At 31.7% G+C, this 25,894-nt stretch overlaps 2 protein-coding genes across 3 annotated transcripts in view; one reads left to right on the forward strand and one right to left on the reverse strand.

Moving 5' to 3' along the window:
• The window catches only part of LOC126743383 (unconventional myosin-Va), a 55,272-nt gene extending 54,061 nt beyond the window's left edge, over window positions 1-1,211 (reverse strand). The window contains exon 1 of the mRNA XM_050450440.1: window positions 884-1,211. Within this exon, the coding sequence (XP_050306397.1) occupies window positions 884-910 (27 nt within the window). The 5' untranslated portion in view covers window positions 911-1,211. The remainder of the gene's footprint in view (window positions 1-883) is intronic.
• Window positions 1-23,665, forward strand: part of LOC126743385 (succinate dehydrogenase [ubiquinone] flavoprotein subunit, mitochondrial-like) — an 87,040-nt gene extending 63,375 nt beyond the window's left edge. Inside the window, exons 1-7 of one of the 2 annotated variants that reach the window (XM_050450445.1) lie at window positions 16,589-16,763; window positions 18,610-18,844; window positions 21,257-21,581; window positions 21,633-21,988; window positions 22,541-22,829; window positions 22,881-23,433; window positions 23,488-23,665. In XM_050450445.1, coding sequence (XP_050306402.1) covers window positions 16,650-16,763; window positions 18,610-18,844; window positions 21,257-21,581; window positions 21,633-21,988; window positions 22,541-22,829; window positions 22,881-23,433; window positions 23,488-23,574 — 1,959 coding nt within the window. In that variant the 5' untranslated portion in view covers window positions 16,589-16,649 and the 3' untranslated portion in view covers window positions 23,575-23,665. Of the gene's footprint in view, window positions 1-16,588; window positions 16,764-18,609; window positions 18,845-21,256; window positions 21,582-21,632; window positions 21,989-22,540; window positions 22,830-22,880; window positions 23,434-23,487 lie in introns of those variants that run through there. The other variant, XM_050450446.1, reaches the window with a different exon arrangement.
• The last annotated feature ends 2,229 nt before the right edge of the window (window positions 23,666-25,894 follow it).

Raw genomic sequence — 25,894 nt, forward strand, 5'->3', positions numbered from 1 at the left:
GTATTTTCATTGTATATACAAATTTCTATGTAAAATTAATAAAATTTAAAAATAGTAATATTTTGCCTAGCTTAGTTGCAGAAATATAGCTATTTAAATATTGATAAAAATGGATTATATTTTTGTTAATTTTGTACCTGCATTCTTAAAATATAATTATTCTTAAATTCTGCAAAAATTGTCTCAACAATGAGTTTTACTCAATTTTGGTTTTTATTGTAGCATATCTACTAAAAAATAAGACTTGATAATAAAGAATAATGTTAAATTTTAAAGTGTTTTTTCTAAAATAGAAAACAAATTCTTTTGCTTTCTAAAAACATGTTCTTATGTAGCAGTTTATAAATATTACCAGCAAGAAATGCTTAAATTGGTTAATAATAAACGACTAACTGACATGAAGTTTATTTCTTATATTTCCCAGTTTATTTAATCACCGTTTAAGTTTAAATTTGAATGTTAAGTCTTGGCTATTTTAATAAATAAAAAAACAATTAAAAAATAGACTTTTAAGATAGTTAATTATTTTTTAAATATTATATGCTTAAAAAGTACTAGTTTTAAAAGTAACAATTTGATGCTTAAAAAGTGAGTTTTTAAAGCCAAAACGCAGTATCCTATCGCAATATTGAGCGGTTCCAAATGTAGGGCAAACACATAAATTTGGCCCAGATTGACCGGTTTCGGTTTCAATATTCGTTAAAAACTTAATTATTAATATAAAAATCAAGGAACATTTCAAAAAAGTTAAACCGGTTTATGCTGCTTTTTACAACGGACATTCTAATAATAATAATAATTATTAAATCCAAGTTCACTGGTATACAAAAGGGTTTAAACCAATTAGCACTCATTATTTACAAAACCAAGATAATCAGCTCACCTTGGTGTACAATTCCAACGTTGTCATTATTCCTTAACAAAAATAAACCATTTACAAAATGTTGCACTTTTTAGGTTTTACCCTTTACACATTCGATTAAAACTCACAGGATCCGTGAAATAAAAATGTACACCACGTCCTCGCACCTCTCGCACTTTAAAAACGACAAGTCGAATGCTTCGCGTGTTATCTTATCACATTTTTCGGGTACACGAAATACGAAAAAAAAAGTTTATTTATAATATAAATAACAAAAAACAGACGAGTGAGGATTTAAAGTTTGCGCATGTCGAGTTGCTCCGTACTGCGGGCCGCATTTTCGTTTATCCGCGGGACTCCGGAGCATGCCGGTCCGGGCTGAATAATCGATATCGACCAGCAGGAATTTTCGTTTACTCAGTTGTCAGATTTATTTCTTAGATTTCTTAGTAAATTTATTTCAATAGTCCCTTTCATATTTGTCCCTTTCTCATGCATCTTAATATACCATTTTTATTCGTTGTTGTTTGTTTAAATACAATTATAGTTGAAGAAGTAGTCCATACTTGCAGAGGAGTTAATATGTCAATGGGCAACTAAAAATGCTTCGGTCATCCGCCACTAAATTTATTTAAAAATTATTCATCCTACATGTTTCAGACATATAACATGTTCATCATCAGGGATACAAATTGAGGGTTTTCGTCAATATATATAAAAACCTATAGTGCCTCTGGCCAGGTTAAAACAACTAACAATGAATAAAAGTGGCATATTAAGATGCATGAGAAAGGGACTAAAACTGGATCTTGACGAAAACCGTCAATTTGATGATGGACGTGTTATATGTCTGAAATATGTAGGATAAATAATTTGTAAATAAATTAAGTGGAGGATGACCGAAGAATTTTTAGTTACCCAGTAATACAATTATGTTATGCTTAAAAAAAAATTAAAAACTATAATAAATTCAAATAAAGAAAATAAATCTCTATAATATATCCTAAAGCAAGGTGGCCAGAAAATTGGCGGAATTATTTATGAAAGCAAGAAAATTGGGCCATAAATGAGACATAATATGGTTAAAGAGTTGAGATAGAGCAGATATGAAGGACAGAGAGAAAACTATTAAAGACTTTAGCCTATTTACTTACTTAGCCTAAATAGTCTCTAGCCTAAATGTGCAGAGGCAAGATCATGCATATACCAAATTCAAATTCAAAAACTTTTTATTTATCCCAAAATAAAATAAATTACACTTCATTTTTAAATATAACAATAATCTCGGTTGATGATAAATAAAGGACTACCCTGCGATTAATAAACCGATTCACAAGTCTGGAACTTATTTTCAAAAATGTGTAGAGCGCCCCAAAAACTAAAACCTAAAGAAAAAAAAATCACTATTTATACTTAACAATAAAGTTAATAATTTTCAGTTTATGACAATAGTTTTGGTATCCGGTCAAGCACAAGAACCCCCCATAGGTCACTAGGAGAATAGCACTAATAATTCATTATTATTTATAAATTGGACTGACAGAGAACGCACAGATCTAGCCACAAATAGTCAGATAATTTCAACATTTTCTCACATTTTCATTAAATTGTACGTTGCTCTTGCAAAAGTTTATTTTTAATGTGTTTTGAAAATGTAGATATTGCTAAAGTTTTTTTTCAATTGGAATATTGTTCCATATTTGAGGTGCAACAAAAGCAAAGGATTTTTGGAAATTTGCAGAACGGTGTTGCGGTACAAGAAAATTGCCAGTATAGCGAGTTTGGTGATAGTGATCTCTAGATATGAAAAGTTGATATAAATATGGCGGTTGCTTGGATTTTAAAACTCTATAAATAAAATTGGTTAAATGTAGCGTACGTCGATTAGCCATAGATAATATTGAGTGTTTATTTAAGTGTGGAGTAATATGATCTCTATACAAAATATTATATGAAAATCGCAAACACGCATTTTGCAACTTCTGAATAGATTTAGAAATTCTGTTAGTCAAAGAGCTGTGATAAATTATGTCACCATAATCCAACAAAGATAAAACAAGAGAGTTACATAAATAGTATTTTGTTGTTGAGGGTAAAAATCTGTTTACTTGATATATTTTCTTCAATCTTAAATAGGCAATGCAAAGTTTCTTTTTTATATGCGTTTCGAAAGTTAATCTTGTGTCAAGGTAAACACCTAAATTCTTGACTTCTGTGACAACAAGCAACCCTTCATTATCTATCATAATATTTAAATGTTAATTAATATTTGCTATTCTGGCTTTGTTCTCTCCCAACAATATTACACATGATTTTGCAGCATTTAGCTTAAGATTATGATTATTTGCAAAACTTCGAATTTTTTTTAGGTCATTATTAAGATTTTTCTGAAAATGCTGCAATAGATCTTGATTAAATGAAATGTACAGTTGGGAATCATCAGCAAACTGTTGTATTTTGGAATTTATAACCTCTTTGTTCATATCTGCAACGTATAATGAAAACAATAATGGCCCTAATATCGACCCCTGTGGGACGCCCGTTGTCACCGGTATGTAATCAGATTTAATTTTGTTGGGCCCATTATAAAGAAGTGTACTCTGAACACGCCCGACTAGATAAGATTCAAAGAATTTTACAGCTTCCTGAGAAAAACCAATATGGTGAAGCTTAGCCAACAACATCCGGTGACACAGTGTGTCAAAGGCCTTACTGAAGTCTAATAGGCAGAGGCACGTGATTTCTTTCCAATCCTGATCAAGCCTTACATCATTCACCAAGTTAATTAGGCAGGTACTAGTGCTAAAATTTTTTCTAAATCCAGATTGGCTAGGCGGAATTATTTTTTTAGATTCGACAAATGAAACAATCTGTTGATAAATGTGCTTTTCCAAAATTTTTGATATAGCCGGCAAAATACTTATGGGTCGAAGATCTTTAAAGTCTCCTGGATTTGAAACTTTTGGTAATGGTAAAATAATAGATTTTTTCCATAAGTCCGGATAACTATTTTCTAGAATACAAGTATTAATAATATTTATTAAAGCATATTTACAATAAGGAAAGCATAATTTAATATCTCTTATTGATATCTCGTCTTCGCCTGTGGCATTAGTGCTAATAGAATTTAAAATTTGGATTAATGCTTCTTCGTCTATCAGACCAAACCTTAACTCCTCGGTAAATGATTGATGCCTATTTTGTTTATAAAAATTAACCTTTTCATCTGAGGTAGTATATGTACTTGAATTAGAATTTACAAAACAATTATTTATTGCAGATGGATCTGGAAATAGCTGAAAAATGTCATTGGTATTTTTAGTTTTGGTCAGATTTAACTTTTCAGCAGATTTCCAGAAATTCCTTCCAGACTTTGTAGAAAGAGATTGAAAGTAAGCTATTTTCTCACGGGCTATGGCATGTTTAGTCGTATTTCGAAGTTCCCTATAGTATTGCAGTTTGGCGTCGGTTCCATGCTGTAGATATTTCCTGTGGGCCTTATCTCTTAATTTCATTAGCAACTTAATGTTATTCGTAATCCATGGTGTATATGGCCTATCCTGGATTTTTTTTTGTTTTAAGGGAGCATGCTTGTTAAGTAAAAACATGATAAACGAATTAAAAATGTTTAATTTATTATTAATATTAGTTATATAATAAATAATATCCCAATTTAGTGCTCGAGCGTCCCTCTCAAAGTCACCCACTGTAATATTGTTATAATTTCTAAAAGAAACAAATTTTTGAAATGGCTTGTTTGAAATCAAATTAAAGTATGCAAAAGTTAAACAGTGATCAGATACACTTTCTGAAATAGGTACCACCTCACAACTTTCAGGGATGAATGTTTTACTTGTTATAATTAAATCTAATAAACTCGAGTTATCTCCAGTGTGACTAAACCGAGTAGGGTTTTTAACATATTGCTCCAGATCATAATTTTGAAGCCATTTGATAAAATCATTTTTTGGTGTAGTTTGGTTTAGAAAATTAATCTTATAGTCTCCGACAAAAATTGGATAGTCACAAAAGGGTACGGTAAGACTTAAAATGTCCTCAAAGCTGTCTAAAAAGTTATTAATGTTTGCAGATGGTGGTTTGTATATTGTGGTGAAAATAACAGATTTGATGGTAATTTTTATGCTTAAATATTCACAAGATTCTGAATTAACTTGAAATTGAAGTATTTCATATTTTAAATGACTTTTTAGGTAAACACCTACTCCTCCACCCCTGCCAACTCTATCCTTTCTAACAAATTTGTAGCCATTAAGTTTAAATGATCTTTCGTCATGGGAAGGTGTCAGCCAAGTCTCAGTTATTCCTAATATCTTAAACTGATGTTGATGTACATAGTGTGAGAATTCATCGAATCCTGTATTAAGAGAGCGTACATTCAAATGCGAAATTTTAAATAGATTTTGACCACATAACATATCTCAGCATTCTCAGCATCAGGTATATTTTCAAATATTAAATGCAATTCATGTTACAAAAAATGCCTATACAGGGTGTTCGAGAAATAGACGGAGATATTTCAATGGGTGATTCCTTGTAAAAAAATATGAGAAAAAGTTTCTATAAACCTGGGTCCGGAAATGCACAGTTTTCAAGATACAGGGTAATAATTTTTTTTTCTTACATACAGTATAGTCCATTTATAATGAAGTCGCTTATAATGGTAACTCGCATGTAATGAACAAAGTCCCGGCTTAAACACATGTAAAATCCTCGGACAAGATGTACTCATTTATAATGGAACTTGCTTATAGTGGACTAAAAATTAGGCTACCACTGTGTCTATCATAAGCGAGGTTTTTCAGGAATTCCGTGAAACGATATTTTCTTTAAGAAGAAAAAAATGCGTTTGTCTTCACATCCACAGGTCGACGAAATGTTATTCAAGTGGTTTCAACAAAAAAGGGCAAACAATTTTCCAGTAAGTGGTCCAATGTTACAAGTCAATGCAGAAGAATTTGGAAAATTAATCGGCGAGGAGTTCACATGCAGCTCTGGATGGATTGACCGCTTTAAAAAAAGGCATCACATTGTGTTTGGAAAAATATGCGGTGAGTCGGCTTCAGTAGATAGAAATATTACAGATGACTTTGTTTGGCTCATGTTTGGCCTCTGATAAGTAATGGCTATACAAATAAAGACATATTTAATGCCGACGAAACTGGGATAAAACTCACAAGTTAAAAGGTGAAACATGTAGTAGGGGAAAAATGTCAAAAGAACGTATCACAGCAGTGGTTTGCGCTAATGCTTCTGGAACCGACAAACGAAAATTCCTCATTATAGGTAAGTTTAAGAGTTCATAAGTGTAATTTGAAATTTTAAATTCGATTAGAATTTTCAAATTTGTTTTGTTGTTTAATACATATTGTGGATAAATGTGTTACTGTGGATAAAAATTTTATTGCTAGTAGATAATTGCCCGACTCATCCGGAAATTAGACTCCATTGTATCAAGTTAGTTTTTTTACCACCTAATGTAACATCAGTTCCACAGCCCATGGACCAGGGTGTCATTTGGAGTTTGAAACAAGTTTATAGGAAACAAATGCTGATGAAAATAATGGGGACTATGGAAAATACTACCAATATTCACAAAAGCATTACTATTTTGGAAGCTGTCAGTTTGTTAAGTCTTCCATGGAATGAGGTTTCTACGCAAACGATCCATAATTGTTTTCTTCATGCCGGGATAGTAAAAGCAACAGCTGCTACTACTATGGTATCCAATCCTAAAGATGACCTTCCACTGGCCGAGCTGTTAAACAAATTAATGGTTTTAGAGGATTTTGAGGATTTCGTTAACGTCGATAAGAACGTTACTGTAAGAGAAGAATTATCTGATGCAGAATTGGTAAATCAAACACTTCAGGAAGAAGAAGTTGAAGAATATTGAAGATGAAACAGCAGAAGAAACCGAGGTAACTACAGAAGAGGCTCTTAGCTGTGTACAAATATTACAGCGTTATTTTCTACAGGAAGAAAACAGCACTGAAGTGTTTTCAAAATTAAATAAACTTAAGCTTATTTTGCAAAACAATTATATAAAAAAGCACTCGATTCAAAGTAAAATCACCGACTTTTTTGAGAAGTAATGTTTTTATAAATACTTATGATTGTGTATGTACATATACATACATATGTATGTATGTATGTACCTGTTTATCAAATAAAATACAGTTTTTAATTAAATTGTGCATACATCATTTGTTTCGTCTCATAAGATGGACACTCGGGTATAATGAACTATATCTCTTGGTCCCCTCAAGTCCATTATATGCGGATTACACTGTATAATTTTTTTATTAATATTAAAAAAAATATTTACTCGATTCTTTTGAAATTTGGCAGTATTACGTGTTGTATTAAGAGGCTAATTTAGCTCTAATTAGATTAAAATTATAAGATCCAGTGGCATCCCGGGGGACATCTTAGCAAATATTATTGGCAAAAAAATGTACACCACTGCCTTTTTTTCAACTTTAATATTTGTTGTTTGATTAACCTTATTGCCTCTTGTATTTTTTTCGTATCTCACTTCGTTTTCGACAAAAAAAATAAATCCTGTTTTATTGCATGCCACTGGACAAAATTGGTTTATTAATTTTTGGTAAAAAAAATCACAGGTGCCTTGGAAAACAAAAAATCATTTCTGCATGGAGATTTGACAAGTGTCAGTTCTAGAAAAATTATTATTAGTAATAAAAAATTAATATTTAAAAAAAAATTTATCACCCTGTATCTTAAAAACTGTGCATTTCCGAACACATGTTTATAGAATTTTTTTCTCATATTTTTTTACAAGTTTTTACCCATTGAAATATCTCCGTCTATTTTTCGAGCACCTTGTCTTTAGTCAGAAAAAAAAGAGTAAAATTAGGGAACCAATTAAATGTTTATACCACCTTAAGCCCCGGTTTCTACAAGACGTCAATAAACATTTGAAAATTCATAGCTATTTCTGAATAAGTATAAATTGTCATTTTGAGATTAATCGTTGCAACTTAAAACCAAATGTCATAATTAATAAAACACACAATATCTCAATACAATGACAGTGTTATACTTAAGGATCTTAAAAAAAATTATATTCGTCTAGCTGATCTCAGAAATTTAGTTTTTCGTCGAACGTACACAAAGCGATAAGAAATCACAAAGTTTCTAAATAAGATAAAACCATAATTTTTTACAAATTAATCAAACCAGATGTATTCAAGGCAATTTATTTTTAAAAGCTTTCGGCGTAATAGCCATCATCAGTGCTAACTGAAAATGAGTTGGGTGTTATGTGCATTAAAAAACATTATAGCTAAAGGTGTATAAATGGAATGTACTCACTTGTCAGTTAAGCCCAGAAGTTTTCCATGGTGGCAACACATTTGATAAGATCAAAATTATTCTAAGGAACGTCGTACATTTAAAAACATGTTAGTGTTTTGTATACATTTTATTGTAGTTCTTAGATAGTGGGAAATACTATGGTAAAATAGATTAACCTAGTTAAGTTAAGTAACCTAGTTAAGTTAGTACAAGTTGGTGATAAATAGGTGACGCAAATGGAATTTCTTCAGATCAAATAAAAATAGCTGTCATGAAGCCCTTTATTAAAAAAGCCAAGCTACTTACTTGAAAACTTCAGACCAATAAGCCTACTACTTGATTTGATACTATCGTTGACCTTGCAATGTCCAAAAAACTGTTATATTTTTTTAAATCTGTCCAATTTATTAAATGCATTCCAGCATGGCCACACTTTAAAAAAATCCACTCAAACAGCTGTTTTTCAACTTATAAAAGCCATTTTAAGACATACAAAAACGAATAATTTGGTGCTAGACTTTTGCTTGGATCTGTTAAAAGTTTGTGACTGTATTGATGGAAAGTTACTTATGAGAAAGCTTGAGCTGTATGCTGTAAGATGAAATGCTATGAAGCTGTTTTATTTCTATGTAACTTACAGAAAATACATTGTAAAAATTGAGAGGAATGGATGCAATTACTTAGTTTATAAATAATAAACTTATTCTAGACCAACATAATAATATTTCGAATAAAGTTATCAAGAGTACAGAAGCCTATTAGCTCGCTTGTTAATAAAGAAATAAATATCGTGAAAAACATCAAGTTCAAAATGTCCATGGAGTAATTATGGACAAGTCAATGGAGTTAAATTATCATTATCGAATGAAGTTGAATTGGCCTTCCAAAAGATGTTTTGAAAAGTATAGTTAATTTGCCGGATTTTAATGGATAATTTTTTTTGAAGCCATTAGACTCATATTTTTATTAGGTACATCAGACATCTATTATAGGTCGAAAGATGTTTCTTCATTTTAATGAATATGCATAACATACTACGAATTAGGGAAATTCTTAATCTCATGGCTTCAAGAAAATAGGAAGTCATCGATCAAACATAAATAAATAGCCATTGGTTATTGGACAATTCCTGACCAACGAAATTGGATGTGTTTAAAATGAGAATCAAGCTAGGTATCGTCTATTGAAGGCGTTTCGCAACTGTATATAGACGTCCTATCGAGTTTTTGCACAGAAGTTTATGTTATCATAGGACCTCTATCTTTTTTTGTTTTGTAGTTATTTGGACATATTATAGATGAAAAAGTTACTGTCCATTAACCTGTGAAATAATAGTATACATAATAATAAAGATCTTTCTAGCTTCACTAAAATTATTATTGGCATTTAAATCAACATTTTTTATTACACTATATGCTCGATCCGTCAATCTTTGTCTAACGCCTTATCTAATGAAAAAAAACACAAGCACTTATAACCATTTCCGAGACATCTAATATTTCTAGTAAACTTGGCAATGCCGAAACCAATTATTACCTGTATAAGCGCTTTCTGGCGGCCAGGTAGATTGCTAAACTGGTTTCTGTTCTTTTTTTTACATATTCTTGAGGTCGACAAACTTGGCGCCATTGTTTCTAATTGTTTCTGCGCTCACTAGAGGGGAGCAGTTGGTCATAAGTAGCAGGAGATATATATTACAGGTTTCTGTAAAACGGTGTGATTTTCTTAATGCGCTAAATCAAAAATGATTAGAGAGGGTAGGATATTATCTACTTTTCGATTTTCGGAATTGCAGGATTGTCTTTTGAGTTTTTATATATTTTATTATTATTATTATTATTATTATTATTATTATTATTATTATTATTATTATATTATATTATTATTGATAACAGATTTTCTATTTTAAATAAATTTTTAATATTTATAAAAAAATAAATGAAACTAAATGTTAAAAAAATTCATTTAAGGTATCTTGAAATTTAATAAAATCAATACAGGTTAAGAATACGAAAGAAAAAATCAGTAGTTATAGTTAAAAAAAAATAATACATTAAAAAGAAGTTCAAGATGAATTTCACACACATTCTTAAACATTAAAGGCAGACATATTTGTGGCAGATTAAGTGCAAAAATAAACAAGCAAAGAAATTATAAATAATGAAAATTCAACATTTTATTAAATTCGCTTGTAAAATGGCAAAAATTTAAAAAATATGATAATCGTTAAATAAAGAATTTATTATATTACGCTGGTGTTTTTTTTTAAATCGAAGTTTCCATGTTCTTCAAATATTTTATTTGTTCATCGAGAATTTCGCCAAAAATCGCTTGAATTCCTAAGAAAATGTAAAAGTTAATAAACAATTGTTATAAACTTTAATAAAAAACTAAATAAAACATTAGGAAACTAAATTAATGGCAAATAAAATACAAAAGACTAAGAAACTTATATTAAACACCAAATAGCTAATTATTCGCAATATAAGTCCATTTAGAGTCAATTAAAAAAAATAAACATTTTTTCTTTTGCTGTTATCTGTTTCTTCCTTATTTAGTTTTTTTTAATTTTAACGAAGACTTCTCATCCTTTTTCCGAAAAAAATTCTATAAAAAGTTAAATACTGTTATTTCCATTATAATTTTTTTTTTTAATTTTTTAATGCACTCAAGAAATAGTACATATGAAACAAGAATAGTGGAAGGGCAGAAAAGAAGACAAAAAAAGAATGATGTGGAAAATGAGTAATTAAAGTTCGAAGTTATCAGAAAACAAAATGACGCAAAAAAAAATCTTAAAAAATTTATTTGGTTAAATTAAAGACCAAATAGCCAAATCATCCCAATATAAGGCCATTTTTAGTAAATTAAAAGAAAAAACATTTTTTCTCTTGGAATTTGTCTGATTATTCCTTAATTATTTTTTTTTACGTTTTTTCATCTGTTAGAAGAACTTTTGTGAAATACTTCTTTCGAAAAAAACTATTTTGTTTAGAAATTAAATTCTGTTATTTTTCTTCTGTTACATTCTTTATCTAAAAAAGTGTTTTTTTTTTTAAATTTTTAATACACTTTGGAAAAAGTAAATACGGAACAAAAAAGAAACAAGGGCGGAAGGCAAAAAAAAGCTTAAAATGGAAATAAATTAAGTTGTAAGTTATGAGAAAGTAAGAATGGAAAATGAAGGAAAAATTTATAAAAAATCTATTTACCTAAAATAAAAAAGCAAGCCTTAAATAATTAAAAAATATAATAAGAAATTAAGAAGCAAATAGCTAATTAGTCGCAATATAAGCTCATTTATAGTAAATAAAAGAAATAAGTATATTTTTCTTCAAAATTGTCTGTTTATTCCTTAATTATTTTTTTTTTAATTTTCACTTTTTTTTATTCATAAAAGGCAATTTTTTAAAATAATTAATTTAAAACAAATTAATGAAAAATTTAATTTTTGTATCCTTTATTTTTTTAATTTTTAATAATTAGGAAAAAGTAAGAATTAAACTAAAAAGAAGGAAATGCAGAAAAAATTATAGCGATAAATAAGTAGAGTTGTAAGTTATGAAAAAAAGTATGAAACGCAGTTAAAAAGTAAATTTGCCAAATTACCATGCAATAAAAAAATCAAATTAATGACAAATAAGATCGAAAAAAAATTAAAACCTTAATTAAAGACAAAATAGCCATTTAATTGCAACATAAGCCCATTAAAAAATTTAAAAATAGCCCAGAGTAAATAAAAAATGAACTTTTGTTTGTTATACAATTTGCTTTTTCTAACATAATATTCATCAAATCAATTTTTAATATAGGGTGTTTATTTCTTCTAATATATAATTTCCTATATGACCGCGGAGAGTTTTTGTGAACCTTCTTTCCGAATATACTTTAACATACAGTGTGGTGACTTTAACTGGAATAAATTCAGTTAAAACTAATCAAATTTTATCTCGCAAAATTCCTGAGACCCGTCGATTTTTGTTTATTTTTTTTCACATTTCATGATAGTTTTTGTATTTTTTCACCTACAGGTAGGTCCAAATTAACCCCAACTTTTTTTTTCAAATGGAAAGCCACTTTTTTTAAGCTCTCATTGAAAAGAGCCCTTTTTCTTGATTAAATTGCCCTATTTACTTTTGTGATTATCTAAAGGAGAAATACGAAAAAAAAACCATTAAATTATTAAAAGTTGCGTATAATGTATAAAATGCTCAAAATGAGCACCATTTACTTGTTGGCAAAGCCGAAGACGATAAGAAAATTGGTTTCTGACATTTTCTAACACTTCTGGAGATAATTGTCGGATTTCTTGCCTAATACGTTCTTTGAGTTCATCTAGGTTGCCTGGTTTGCTCATATAAATTTGACTTTTCAAATGTCCCCACAGAAAAAAATTAAGTGGGGTGAGATCGGGAGAACGTGCCGGCCACTCGATTGCACCCCTTCTAGCAATCCATATGTTTGGAAAATTGTCATCTAAATACTGGCGTATATTACGGGCATAATGTGGGGGAGCACCATCTTGTTGCATCTAGATTCTTTCATCATATAAATCTGGATCGAACTGACTCAGATATAAGGCAGTAACTAGTTCATGTTCAAGAAATTCTAGATATCTTTCCCTAGTTAATGTATCATTAAAGAATATGGCCCCTATAACTTGCCTGCCAATTATGCCAGCCCAAACATTAGTTTTCTGAAGATATAGTGTATTAGTTTCCCTTACCCAGTGTGGGTTCTCGTCAGACCAGTAGCGACAGTTCTGCTTATTAACATGGCCATTTAGGGTGAATGTAGCCTCATCAGAAAAAAGGATCCACTCCGAAGATATGCGATTTTCGTCAATGGCGTTCATCATTAATTCACAGAACTGAACTCTGCGATTTGGATCGTCTTCCAATAACTCTTGAACGGGTTGCATTTTATAAGGTCGTTTGTTTGCACTTTTTAAAATTTTTAGCACAGATTTATGATGAATAGAGTTTTCGCGAGCTACTCTTCTGGCTGCAGTTACCGGATTTTTTTCCATCGCTAACAATACATTTAATTGGGTGTTTTCATCGATTTTAGAAGACCTTTGTCTTGAAACATCCCTCACGTGCCCAACTTCTCGAAATCTGCTTTCGATTTTACTAACCGTACCTTGGTTAATAGGTGGCAAATCTGGATAATTCTGCCTGAATACGTGGACAACCTCTAGCTGAGTACGACTTCTGTCCCCATAACCAATCATCATTAAGATTTCAATCTTGTGGGATTCGGATAAATAAGGCATTTTTTCAATATAAGTTAACTTATTTATAACTGGTTGAAATTCACTTTAACAGTGACACTACAACAATGTCAGGAAATGTCTCGATACCAATAAAATAAACAAACACGCCAAAAATTTACCAACACAAAATATTTCGAGACTTTTAATAATTTAATGTTTTTTTTTTTCGTATTTCTCCTTTAGTTTTAAATTTTAAAATTTCATTAAAATATAGGTAATGCACATAAATTGCCGTAATGACATTTAATTCTTCCATTTTCTATAAGCTGGAGGTCCCTGTTAATAACCATTTATTACATTAATGTCCAAAATTAAATGGGAAAACACTAACATTAATCTACATTATTCTCCACTATCACCGTTAATCCGTTAATTACCGCCTTAAGAAACATCATAATAATTGTACGCAAGTATATAGAGGCAAGCCGAGCAGGCACTCGTAAAAAAAAGCAGTTTCCATCGTTTAAATACTGGTATAATTATGTATAAGGTTTTAACGGAATTTTAAAAGTACTTTACATGGCTCCGGGTTATCCAGCGATAAACAACATAATATAAAACTCTTTAATTACCAAAATCTTTACTTTAATGAGCTTTTTTACGAACTGTCCTTTGCTTACTTGAAAATACTTGCCTCCTTCATTATCCCTCGAAATGTTTTTGCTAAGCAAAAATTTTTTTGGAAATTATAACTATTTTTTAATACTCTTAATTTAATTAAAAATGTTAAAATATACAATTTTCTCTTTTTTACCATAGTTGTTTTATGAGAAGTACGTCAATTTCCTTTGAAATCGACTAACGTGGGATAAAATTCAAACTTTCCTTTTTAATTTCCAACTTTCCAAAGCTCAAACTTTTGACAAAATAGGAAATAATGGCAACAAGTAAAAGGAAATTCTTAATTACTCATTAATTTAATACGAAAACTAAAAAATTTAATTTTATTTAAGTGTTAGAAAGATAGTAGATGTCTTTTCTTTTTGACTATTAAAAATAATCATATTATTGCTTTAAAGAAAAAAATATTCCAATAAGGCTCAACGATCTGCTGATGACTCTTTCTGGACGAAACACGTGTGATCTTTGATTAACCCACATGGGCTGGGACCATTGACTTTGTGTTTTATAATTTTACACTTGTATCTGTAAATAAAAATCGTTTTAATGCAAGTTAATAATTTTCAACTGGAATAAGAAAATAATTTCTGAATTCCTTGCAATAAAAAAAATTAACTGCTTATGTGAGATTAATTTAGATAATGTAGCCGTTTTAATGTTTCATTTATTATATTTAAATTTTTTATATTTTAATAACCTATTTTGGTTGCAGTTTTAATGGGGTGTATAAATAATATATGTATTTTAACATATATTTATTGAACTGATGATGCCCATGAGTTGACCGAAACACGTGTAATCTACACTTAAACTTTCACTATTCCTGACTCGAAGTTTTCTTTCTGACAATTGTTGAATTGACTTTTTCTTGGAATAAATCCAACTTCCTGGAATAAACAAATAATTTTTAACTGTCTGGAATAAAAAAAATAACTTCAGCTGTATGGAATAAAAATAATTCAACAGCCTGAATAAACTAAATAAAAAATGTGCATGCAATGCAATATAAAAACAACTGCCTGGAATAAAAAAGGAATTTTAAACTTTTTAGAATACAAATCAACAAATCACTGTCTGGAATAAGAAAATAATTTTCAACTGCCTAGACTAAAAAAAATAAATTTTCAACTTCATGGAATAAAAAAAAATCAACACTGTGAAATAAATAAAAAAATTTCAAAAGTTTTTGTAATAAAATAAGTGCTTTGAATTAAAAAAAAAATTTTCAATAGCCTAAAATAATAAAAAAATATTAAAAACTTTTTGGCATAAAAAACAACTGCCTGGAGTTAAAAAACGAAATTTCAACTTCTTGGAATAAAAATAACTGTCTAAAATAAGAAAATTCATTTAAACTGCCTGGAATAAAAAAATATATTTTTTTACTTGTCTTAATAAAAAATAATTCAAAAACCTGAAAAAAATTAAAATATTTATGTTTTTTGGAATAAAACACAGCTGCCTGGAATCAAAAAAGGATTTTAAAATTTCTTAAAATATAACAAACTGCCTGGAAGAAGAAAATAATCTTTTACTAAAAAAATTGTTTAACTTCATAAAATAAAGAATAATTTAAGAGCCTGGAATAAATAAAAAATGTTCAAAACTTTTGGAAATAAAAAGAGAAGTGCCTAGAGTAGAAAAAGTAATTTTCAATTTGAGGCCGAAACAACGATTATCAAACTTTCTAATAAAGATACAAAAAGAAGATTTCAATTAGTCATTAATTTAATAGAAGAATTTTCTTCTTTCCAGGCAGTCACTTTCGTGATACAATTGCTAGTATACTTATATTAAAATTTAAATATTTTTTTATCATTGATTATATTTTTTATTTTTTCTTAGTCTTTCAACCATTTCTCTTAAATGCTTAGAAGAATATTTAAAATAACAATGTTTCTATAAAAAACCCAGTAAGAGCCAAAAAATCGATCGATTTCTCTCCTCCACTTAGTTCCCACTTCATTTTGTTTGTTTTTTCTGTTTCTACTGTGAATTAAATTTTATCAAGAAATATTAAAAATTTAAAAATATATCAACTATTTGAAATTGGTACAAAGTAAGAGCATAAAAAAATATTTAACAATTAAAATAAATTTATTTGAAAATGAAATTGGAGCTAAAAAGAAGAAACATCCGATAACGTTAAAAATTGTTTTTTTAGTTTACACTATATTTTTTTGTTTCAAAGAAAAGAAATCCAACTGCATGAAAGAAATTAATAAAATATTTAAAAGAATACATTTAAAAACACAACGAAACATCTTTTAAATTAAGTACAAATTATTGCTGCGAAACAAGACATAATTAAATAAAAATTTACAAAATCGATCATGCCTTAATAATTCAGCTTACAGCCTGATTGAAGCTAATTTTCATTTACTTTTTCAATTATCTAAATCTTCTACAAAAACTATTTCGCTAAAACATTTAATTTACCTGTACCATCATTTGTTGCTTTCTTAATAACACTTTACCTTAAGATCGTAACCTTTTGACAAAAAGTCACACAAACGTCATAAATCATTCATACAAAATACCAAATCTGAAAAAATGAATAAATTTACGAATGTTTTTTATAAGACTACTTCGACAGTTTCTAGAATCTTTCGAAGGAATTATGGTTTACAGCGAAAGAGTGTCAGGTGCATTAAAGGTGGAGGAGACGTAAGTAGTTTATTGCATTAAATTTGATGGAAAATTAAGTGAAAAAATATGGGTTTCTGAAACTGGAAGAGTCACTTTTAAGTATATTTTAAGCCTTTTAAGTAACTGATAAAAACACTTATATGCGCTTGGTAAGCAAAATTGAGTTTCTTTCAGTTGCTTTTAAGATACAAACTTCGGCTTCTGAAAACTGAATACATCAAATTGAAATGTTTCTTAAACGCTTTTTAGAACCGAGAAAAATTAAAATTACGCAATTTTTAGAGGCTTTTAAGATAAGAAATGTGTTTTTTTTAAACTGCAAAATTGCAATTTATCAAAATATAAATAAATAAACTAAAATTTATCAAGGACCTTAAGGTAACAAATTTAGATTCTGAAAACTAAAAAGGATGTTGGATATAACATTTTTTAATTTTTTTAGCATGAAAAAATTAAAAGTGAACATTTTGTAGAGACTTTCAATTTTAGGATGCCTATTTTGAATTTATGAACAAAATTAAAATTAAGCATCTTTTAAGTGCTTTTGAGACATTTTAGATTTTTTAAACAGTAAGAGACAAAGACGTTTTAGTGTGTTTCGTTGATTACGCGAACGTCTCCTACAGAGTACAACATATAAATCTTATAAACATCCTAACGAAGATATAAGTGAATAGCAGAGATGTTTGAATTATCGAAAATTTATACTTAAGACAGAACTGCTGCTTTCTAGGACTAAACGGAAAGCTTAAAGAAGAAAGCTAAATTCGACGAGGAGTCAGACAGAGCTGCTTACTATCACCAGTACGTTTGGACATATATTCACACGAAATCTTTAAACCGGCTACTCAAGAATAAAAAATGGGAGTATACATGAATGAAGAATATATATGAACGATACGTTATACCGACGACACTGTCATCCTAAGTAACAAATTCAAAGACTAGCAATAACTAAACTGTGTAAACGCAGAAGGACAACAAATGGGGCTCAACATAAATATCAACAAGACCAAATGCATAGTCTTCAGTCGACAACCACATCCTAATGCTGCACTTAAGATTGATACGAAAAATATAAACAGAGTAACTCATTTGAAGTACCTTGGATGTTATAACACCGAACATCTAAATGCAGATAGAGAAGTAAGGTGTACAGTTTAGATACACGTAAACAATATTCCAAAATTTGAACCTAAAATTATTGCAGAGAATGATAAAATCATACATCTGTTGTTTTATAGGGTAGCAATCTGGATAATTAAAGCTGCTAGAGTTAATCGGTTAAGATGCGTTCAAGATATGATTACAGCGGCGTATATTGAGAATACCCTGGACAGCTATGCAGACGAACCAAATGGTACTAAACAGGGCTGAAGAAACACGTATGCTACTAAATACGGTTAAGTGCTGGAAAATCTGATACCTTCGCAATGTATTCAGAGGAGAACGATACAGAATCCTAGAACTGATTATGATGGGAAAAGTCGAAGGACCTAGAAAAGTAGGAAGAAAGCGAGATGCCTGGCTGAGAAACATTCATAAATGGATCAGTACACGCAGTGCATAGGAACTGTTCCGATTGGTTCGAAATCGAGAAAAACTTGCCCAAGTAATACCCATTGTGAGGGGAACCTAATATAGCACTTAATGATGATGGTGATAAAACAGAAACAGAAAATTAATATAATTTAAGCTTCGAATTCGAAATTGAGGCTTTGACAATATATTTACGTATCTTCTACATGTTTTTGACATAAACATTTTGAACTTTCAGACCTCGATTAATAATAAAATAAAACTGTCCAATTCATGTCAAATACATGTTTTTATTTGCTTTATAACTTTGATTATGTTATTCTAGATTTCCCAAAAATACCCCATAATAAACCACGAGTACGACTGCGTAATCGTAGGGGCTGGAGGCACCGGCCTCCGTGCCTCCTTTGGCCTGGTCATGAACGGTTTCAGAACTGCTTGCCTCACGAAACTCTTCCCTACTAGATCACATACGGTGGCCGCCCAGGGCGGTATGAATGCCGCCCTTAGTAACTACGAGGACGACTACTGGGTTTGGCATCATTATGACACAGTCAAAGGTAAACAATTAACCTTTTTCAGTAGCTTTTTTAATTTTAATAAAGCCTTTTTTACTTCCTTCTACTTGCCTTGTTGCCAATATTGCATCATGTTGGGAAAGGTAGGTCATGGTAATTATACCGCATGTGAATGTCACTTTATTTCCATGTCAACTTTTTCTTTGGGTGTCATCTCCCGATAATCATTTCTAGTCTTACTTTATTTGCCGCCACTATGATGTTCTATTGAGCACAGTTAAATCAATCCCTTAAATTAATCAATCATGAAATTTCTCCTTCTACCAATGCTTCTTTTCCCTTTATCTTTCCTTGCACAGTTTGGTCTAAGCACCTCACACCGCTATTCTCTTATTACAATATGTCCCAGATATTGTTACCTTTCTGCTTTTATAGTGTTAATTACTTTATATTCTTTAAGCATTTCTCGAAGTATTTTCATGTTTCTTTTTTTTTCTGTCCATTATATCCTGAGCTTCCTTTAATAGCATCACATTTTAGTCATCTGCAGTTTGTTTATGTGTTTTTGATTAAGTGTCCATTTATCCAGTTCTTAATAGAGTATTGAAAACACATAGAACGTTAATGTTCTCACTCTTAGTTCTGTTGTGAAGTATCTGAAACAGAGGATTGTTTTCCGTTTTACAAACGATTTCTTGTTGTTTCTATTCTAGTTCTCATTTCTGTATTTTGATTATTATTGTCTGTAATCCAGATGACCAGGGGTTTGTACTTTCGAACTCTTTCTAGTTGTCAATCTAGTAAATGTATGTTTGGCTTCTTGTTATTACCATACTTTTAGTCTTTTTTTATATTTATTTTTAATCCATACTCCTTTTATTATATTTTTTTAATAGTCTTTGAAGGTCTTCAGCGGGTCTTGCCATAATCACTGTGTCACCTGAAAATCTTAATTTTTTTTCTAAGAAATTTGATTAGTCTTTTGTGTCCCACCTTATCGAAGGCTTTTAAGACAGCGTAAGAGACATGCATACATATAACAAGACCCCTCTGTCTAACACAATTAGTGCAAACAACACCAGCTATGGTAACTAGACTGTTTCTGAACCCAAATTGGCTGTTATACATATATTTCTTCTTCTTTTTTTTATTAATGCGATCATGTATTACTTTCAAAAATACATTGAGTGCGTGAATTATTAAAGACATTGTTCTGTATTCGCAACAGTCATTTTGTTCAATACTCCCAAAATCGGGAGTTTTGAAAGTCTTTTTCATTTATATAACATTCGTCTTTTTAATTAATCTTCAAAAAAAAAACCGTTTTAGTTATTCATTATCTGATATCAGATATCTGGACAAAAGTTTACTAAAACTCCTTGGGAATTCCAGCAGATACATGCATTATATCTATTAAAAATCAGCAGACGCGGACTATAAATACATCAACCGATATATACTGCGTTCTCAGGACCTAGATATTGACAGGACACTAGCTTCACACACATTATTTTTGCGGCGTTTACTCGTTCGAATAATTGAAACATTTGCCAAATTATAACCAGTTTGTTACCACCATAAATCGATGTAGTTATTCATTGTTCATAGCTACAAAAAATTATTAAAATTTCTTGGGAATTATATTATAGGAGATATGGGCATTATATCGAATAAATAACAGCGGGCGCGGACTATAAATAGGTTGCTGGCAAACGATATATGCTGCGTTTTCGATTTTAGTTGCTGTATATTGATCGGACACTAGCTTCACACACATGCAAACTGTCTAGAAAAAAGACACGAAATGGCAACATTGGATACTTGCGTTGTAAACATACGAGGTTTTCTGCGTTGCCAAGTGGCTTTTTTGTCATTAACTTTTTAGTTAGGAATATTTTATTCTGAAGAATTTGTTGATTAGTCTTAAAGTATATATTCTTCCTAAGCAATATAAAATAAAATTTTAAAGACAAAATTTTTTAGCTGTTACAAAATACAAGACATTAAAAAATTATTCAGTGGATTAAGAAAAATATATATTGTATGAAAAATTCGAAAATCGATTTAAATCATTGGATGACAGGTAGTGAACTCAGACACCTTATTTTTGCATGAAACTTTAGACAACCGTAGTATATGAAAAAGGTCTTTAAAAGCTCAGCTGATTGTCCATTAAATGGCAACAATGGAGCCACTCCGCTGCAATTCTTGATGTATCAACTATCACATTGGGTAAATGACCCTACGGTCCTAGTGCCAAGACTTACAGTATTCGAGAATATGTATGCTATAGCTTGAGATGAAGTTAAGATTCTAACCAATATTTCTCATAAATCCTTAAATCGTTTAACATCTTTTGCCAGCCTCAATGTCCCTCTTGCAATGCCTTCTTTTCTTTCTACACCTCAAAATAACAAAAGGGTCACTAAACAATGACTTCTTGGATTTTTCCAGGCTCAGACTGGCTAGGCGACCAAGACGCGATCCACTATATGACCAGAGAAGCTCCCTTCCGCGTTCAAGAACTAGAAAACTGGGGAATGCCCTTCTCAAGACTAAAAGATGGTCGGATATATCAAAGGGCCTTCGGTGGGCAAACTCTAAGGTTCGGAGAGGGTGGTCAGGCCCATAGAACTTGCGCAGCCGCAGACGCCACCGGCCACTACATCCTGCACACCCTCTACGGACAAGCCTGCAAGCATAAAGTGGAATTCTTCGTCGAGTACTACGTCTTGGACTTGCTTATGGCAGACGATGAGTGCAGAGGAGTCCTTGCATGGTAAGACCTCACTTATAAATTGTTGAATCAATATTGGAAATTTTTCTTTAGGAGCTTAGATGACGGTTGTATGCACAAATTTTGGGCGAAAAGCACGATACTCACAACAGGAGGTTATGAGCGGGCTTATTTCTCTTGTACGGCTGCGCATACTAACACTGGTGACGGTACTGCTATGGTCACCAGAGCGGGGCTACCTCTTCAAGATTTGGAATTTATCCAGTTTCATCCCACGGGAGTTTATGGTGTAGGCGTTTTGATTACGGAGGGTGCCAGAGGTGAGGGTGGCTATTTGGTCAATTCCAAGGGGGAACGCTTTATGGAAAAACACGCGCCAAAGGCCAAGGATTTGGCTTCAAGAGATGTCGTTTCCAGGGCTGAGACAATTGAGATTATGGAAGGAAGAGGTCAGTATTGTAGTTTCTATTGAAACGATTTAGAAGTTTTTTTTTTGATAAATACGGGGTGTCTCAAATTCGAGGATGACTATTGAGAACGTGCCTAATTTTATGGTTATTAAAATCTTTTTTAACAGTTTCCAATATTCTGCATATTTCCGAAGAAATTAATGAAATCTGTTAAAGATTTTCTTCAATCTATTGATTTCATAAAAAGGACTAAATAAATGTTGTATATATTACAGGCTTAACAATAATCTAAATATAGTGAAAGCGCATGTAATTATTTTATTAAATTTACTGTCATATGAGAGTTGATAGAACCGTCATTTAAATTCACTGATTCTTGTAAATTTAGCCATTTTGTAGTTATTGAGTAGTTTTTCAAACGATTGAAAAAAATCTTCATATTGTGATGATATACCCGATCATATCGGTTCCTGAAATGCTTGACTGATTGATATTGACTCAAATAGTACTCACTCCACTGATACTAATATTAATCGCGCTGACATTGACACTCCAACTAATGATCTACAGCTTGCTTTAAAAACTCTTTAGGCTGTGGTCCAACCAAAGAATATATTAATCTGCAACTACACCATCTACCTAAAGAAACCATCCTAAAACAATTGCCTGGAATAAGACAATCCGCATACACGTTCGCGGGTGTGGACATCCTAAAGGAACCAATTCCAGTCCTTCCAACGGTCCATTATACCATGGGAGGCATTCCTTGTAATTACAAAGGACAAGTCATAACCCAAGTGGGGCCAGGTCAGGACTGTATTATCAAGGGATTGTATGCTGGTGGAGAATGCTGTTCTTGTGGCGTACATGGGGCTAACCGGTGCGGCTCCTTTGACGTTAATTCACTTCTTTTTAATGTAAATTATTTTAGGTTAGGAGCCAATTCCCTTTTGGAAATAGTTGTATTTGGAAAATCTATAGCGGATTGTATTACTGAAGAAGAATGCCCTGGGGCAAGAGTACAAACCGATAATTCTTTGGGGATGGAAACGTTACAAAATTTTGATAAAATGCGTTACAGTAAAGGCAAGTACTCTGTGGGACAGCTGAGGTTGTTACTCCAGAAAGCAATGCAACAATACGCGGGAGTCTTTAGGACCCAGGAAACCTTGGAGAAGGGAGTGTGCAAAGTCACCGATCTTTATAAGCAGATCGACAACGTCCAAATACAGGATAACGGTCTTATTTGGAATACGAACTTGGTCGAGTATATCGAGCTGAAGAATATTTTTATAAATGCCGTTCAGACGATTATCGCGATGGAGGCGAGGAAGGAGTCCAGAGGCGCGCATGCCCGAGACGACTTTAAGAAGCGAATTGACGAGTACGATTACGCGAGACCGATCAGGGGGCAAATGAAAAAGCCATTTGAGGAGCACTGGAGGAAACACACTTTGAGTTGGATGGATGTTGATACTGGAGAGGTAAGTTAGGTTTTTCTTAATGAGCTGGACGAGGTTAATAAGTGGTGGTTTTAGGTCTGTTTAACGTACAGGGCAGTAAACGACTGTACTTTGGATGAAAAGGAATGCCCTTCTATTCCTCCAAAAATAAGAGCCTATTAGGTTTTGTTCCAATAATAATTATATAGGAATTCTTTTTTCGTTAACAGTATATGTATATCTTAATAAAGTTATTATATTTTTAGTTCTAAGAGTGCGTAGTTTTATTTTTAAAATATTTCCATTTTCAAGAATAAGCTCTCCTTTTCCATCAAACTGAAGCATTTCATTCTTCATTGATAGCACAGAAGGTCAAAAGCTCTCGAATCCTCAGATTGTCTCTATCAAATAAGTGACTGATCTGAAGAAGTGAAGGGTTCTGCAGAAGGCACCCTCACCAGCAGATAACGACTGTAGCAGATAAATTTCTCCTTCTCTGCTCGGTACCACTTGGTGTAAAGATAATCGACACCCAAGGATAAGATGAAGAGTTGTCTACCCTTTTTGGTTTCACGAGTATATCAGCAGTAGCAGTTCTTTCAAACTGTGCTACATACTAGGCTTGGACTCTGGTAGGTCATCTGGTATTTCAAAAGGACTGAGATGGGTGTATACATTAAAAATCGAGTTAATGTCTGTTATTCTACTGCATTCCATTCTTCAATCATCTCTTGCATCGCCATAAAATTGTACGTTAACACTCTGTATATCTTCGAAGTAGTTCATCATCGGTCGATTCCGATGAAATGCAACATGGGATTCATCTTAAATCGTTTCTGAGACGCGACCGAGTCCCGTGAATTCTCTTCGGCAACGGTTCTTCGGCACGATGAAAAAAGCACCATCGACATCGTCGGAATCGTGCAAAAAGGCCGCGGAAATATGCGGGTTTCTATATATACATTGAACAGAATGCCATTGAAATGTTGAATGCTTCGCTAATTCAATGTTATGCTCGATAAATTCGGCGTTGACTGCGTAAACTTGGCAGATTAGTGCAGTTATCGGAGTGTTCCATTAGCGGCACATTCTTCATTTTAGTTGTCTTTGCTCTGCTAAAGTTTAATTGAGAAGTTATTCATAGACACTAATAAGGCAATATAAGATTCCAGGAACTTTTTCGATATATTTCTTGAACGATCAGGATCACAGATCATCTCTATTATCATTTCTAAATTACGGTCTAGATTTTCTGCAAAGTGTGTTTTTCTGTCATAGTTTCTCTAATTACAAGCATTGTCTTTTAATATTTGAATGGATGGAGCAGCTTCTATTAGCAAGCAAAAAACAGATCTGTCATGAGAATATCTCAGTTTGAGAGTTTCTCAATTGATTTACATGCATCCCCCATTTATTTTTGTGTTCTGTGTCATTGATACAGTTCGCTACCCTGTATAAAAATAATATGTACGTACAAAAACTTAATGTTCTTTAGATGGTTTTATCAACATTTTATAGAGGTGCAATGCCTGATTGCGCTATCGGGGTTTTGTCAAATTTGACCGTCTTTTCTCATTCAATCATGAGAACAAAAATTGAAAACAAACAAACGAAAAATAAAAACAAGAAAAAGACTAAAAAAAATGAAAAGGCACAAACTTTAAAAAAAATAAAGAGGCAGGAAATTCCTTAACTGAAACTGAGGCAGGAGTTAAACAGTAACAGACAACCAGTAAAACAAATAATGAAGAGATTCCAAAGAAACTCAGTGGAGCAGGTAAAAAACCATAGCTGGCATACCTACTCAAAGAGGATACCTCTCAGAATACCTAGTCTTGCATTATAAAAATAGCAAGTCACCTGAATGGGTGAAGGTAAATATTATGAGAGGGAATTTCGCGGAATGCCATAGAGGACTCCAAGATTCATGCAAGCTCATAGATCCCATCATCATCTCAAATCAATCTCTGAATACTTCCCAAACTCGCCTGCGCTGGAGATAAGCAACAAGATCTGAGATCTGTTACATTGGTTCTTTTGTTACAGTCCTTTCAAATTAAAGCCAACCGAGTTAAGTGTGTCCAGCCAAATCTTCATTATCCTAAGGCTACATCGGCCGAAACTAGCAGAATATATAGATTGTGAGACTTTGTGAGAGATAGTGTAGACACTGCTAGTCGAGTTAAATTTAACCGCAAGCAGGAAAGAGGTCATTGTTGCCTCAACATAATTTTTGGATGACACAGATAAAGCATCATTTCTAAACGTCAAGGAACTGATGGAACTTTTTAGAAGTTCCATAAAAAGATCCTGAACATTGGTTATGATGCTAATGGCCAAAATAGAGTATGGGGAAGCAAGGACTCAAATAAAAGAGGTGAGTCACTCCTAGAATATCTAAAACTTACTAACACTAGGATTGCAAATAGGGGAAATAATCCAATGTTTTGCAATGCCAGTAGGGAAGAGGTTCTTGATCTGACTCTCTCATAACAGGAACAGG

The sequence above is a fragment of the Anthonomus grandis genome, chromosome 12 (genome assembly GCF_022605725.1).
Source record: "Anthonomus grandis grandis chromosome 12, icAntGran1.3, whole genome shotgun sequence".
Lineage (NCBI taxonomy): Eukaryota > Metazoa > Arthropoda > Insecta > Coleoptera > Curculionidae > Anthonomus > Anthonomus grandis.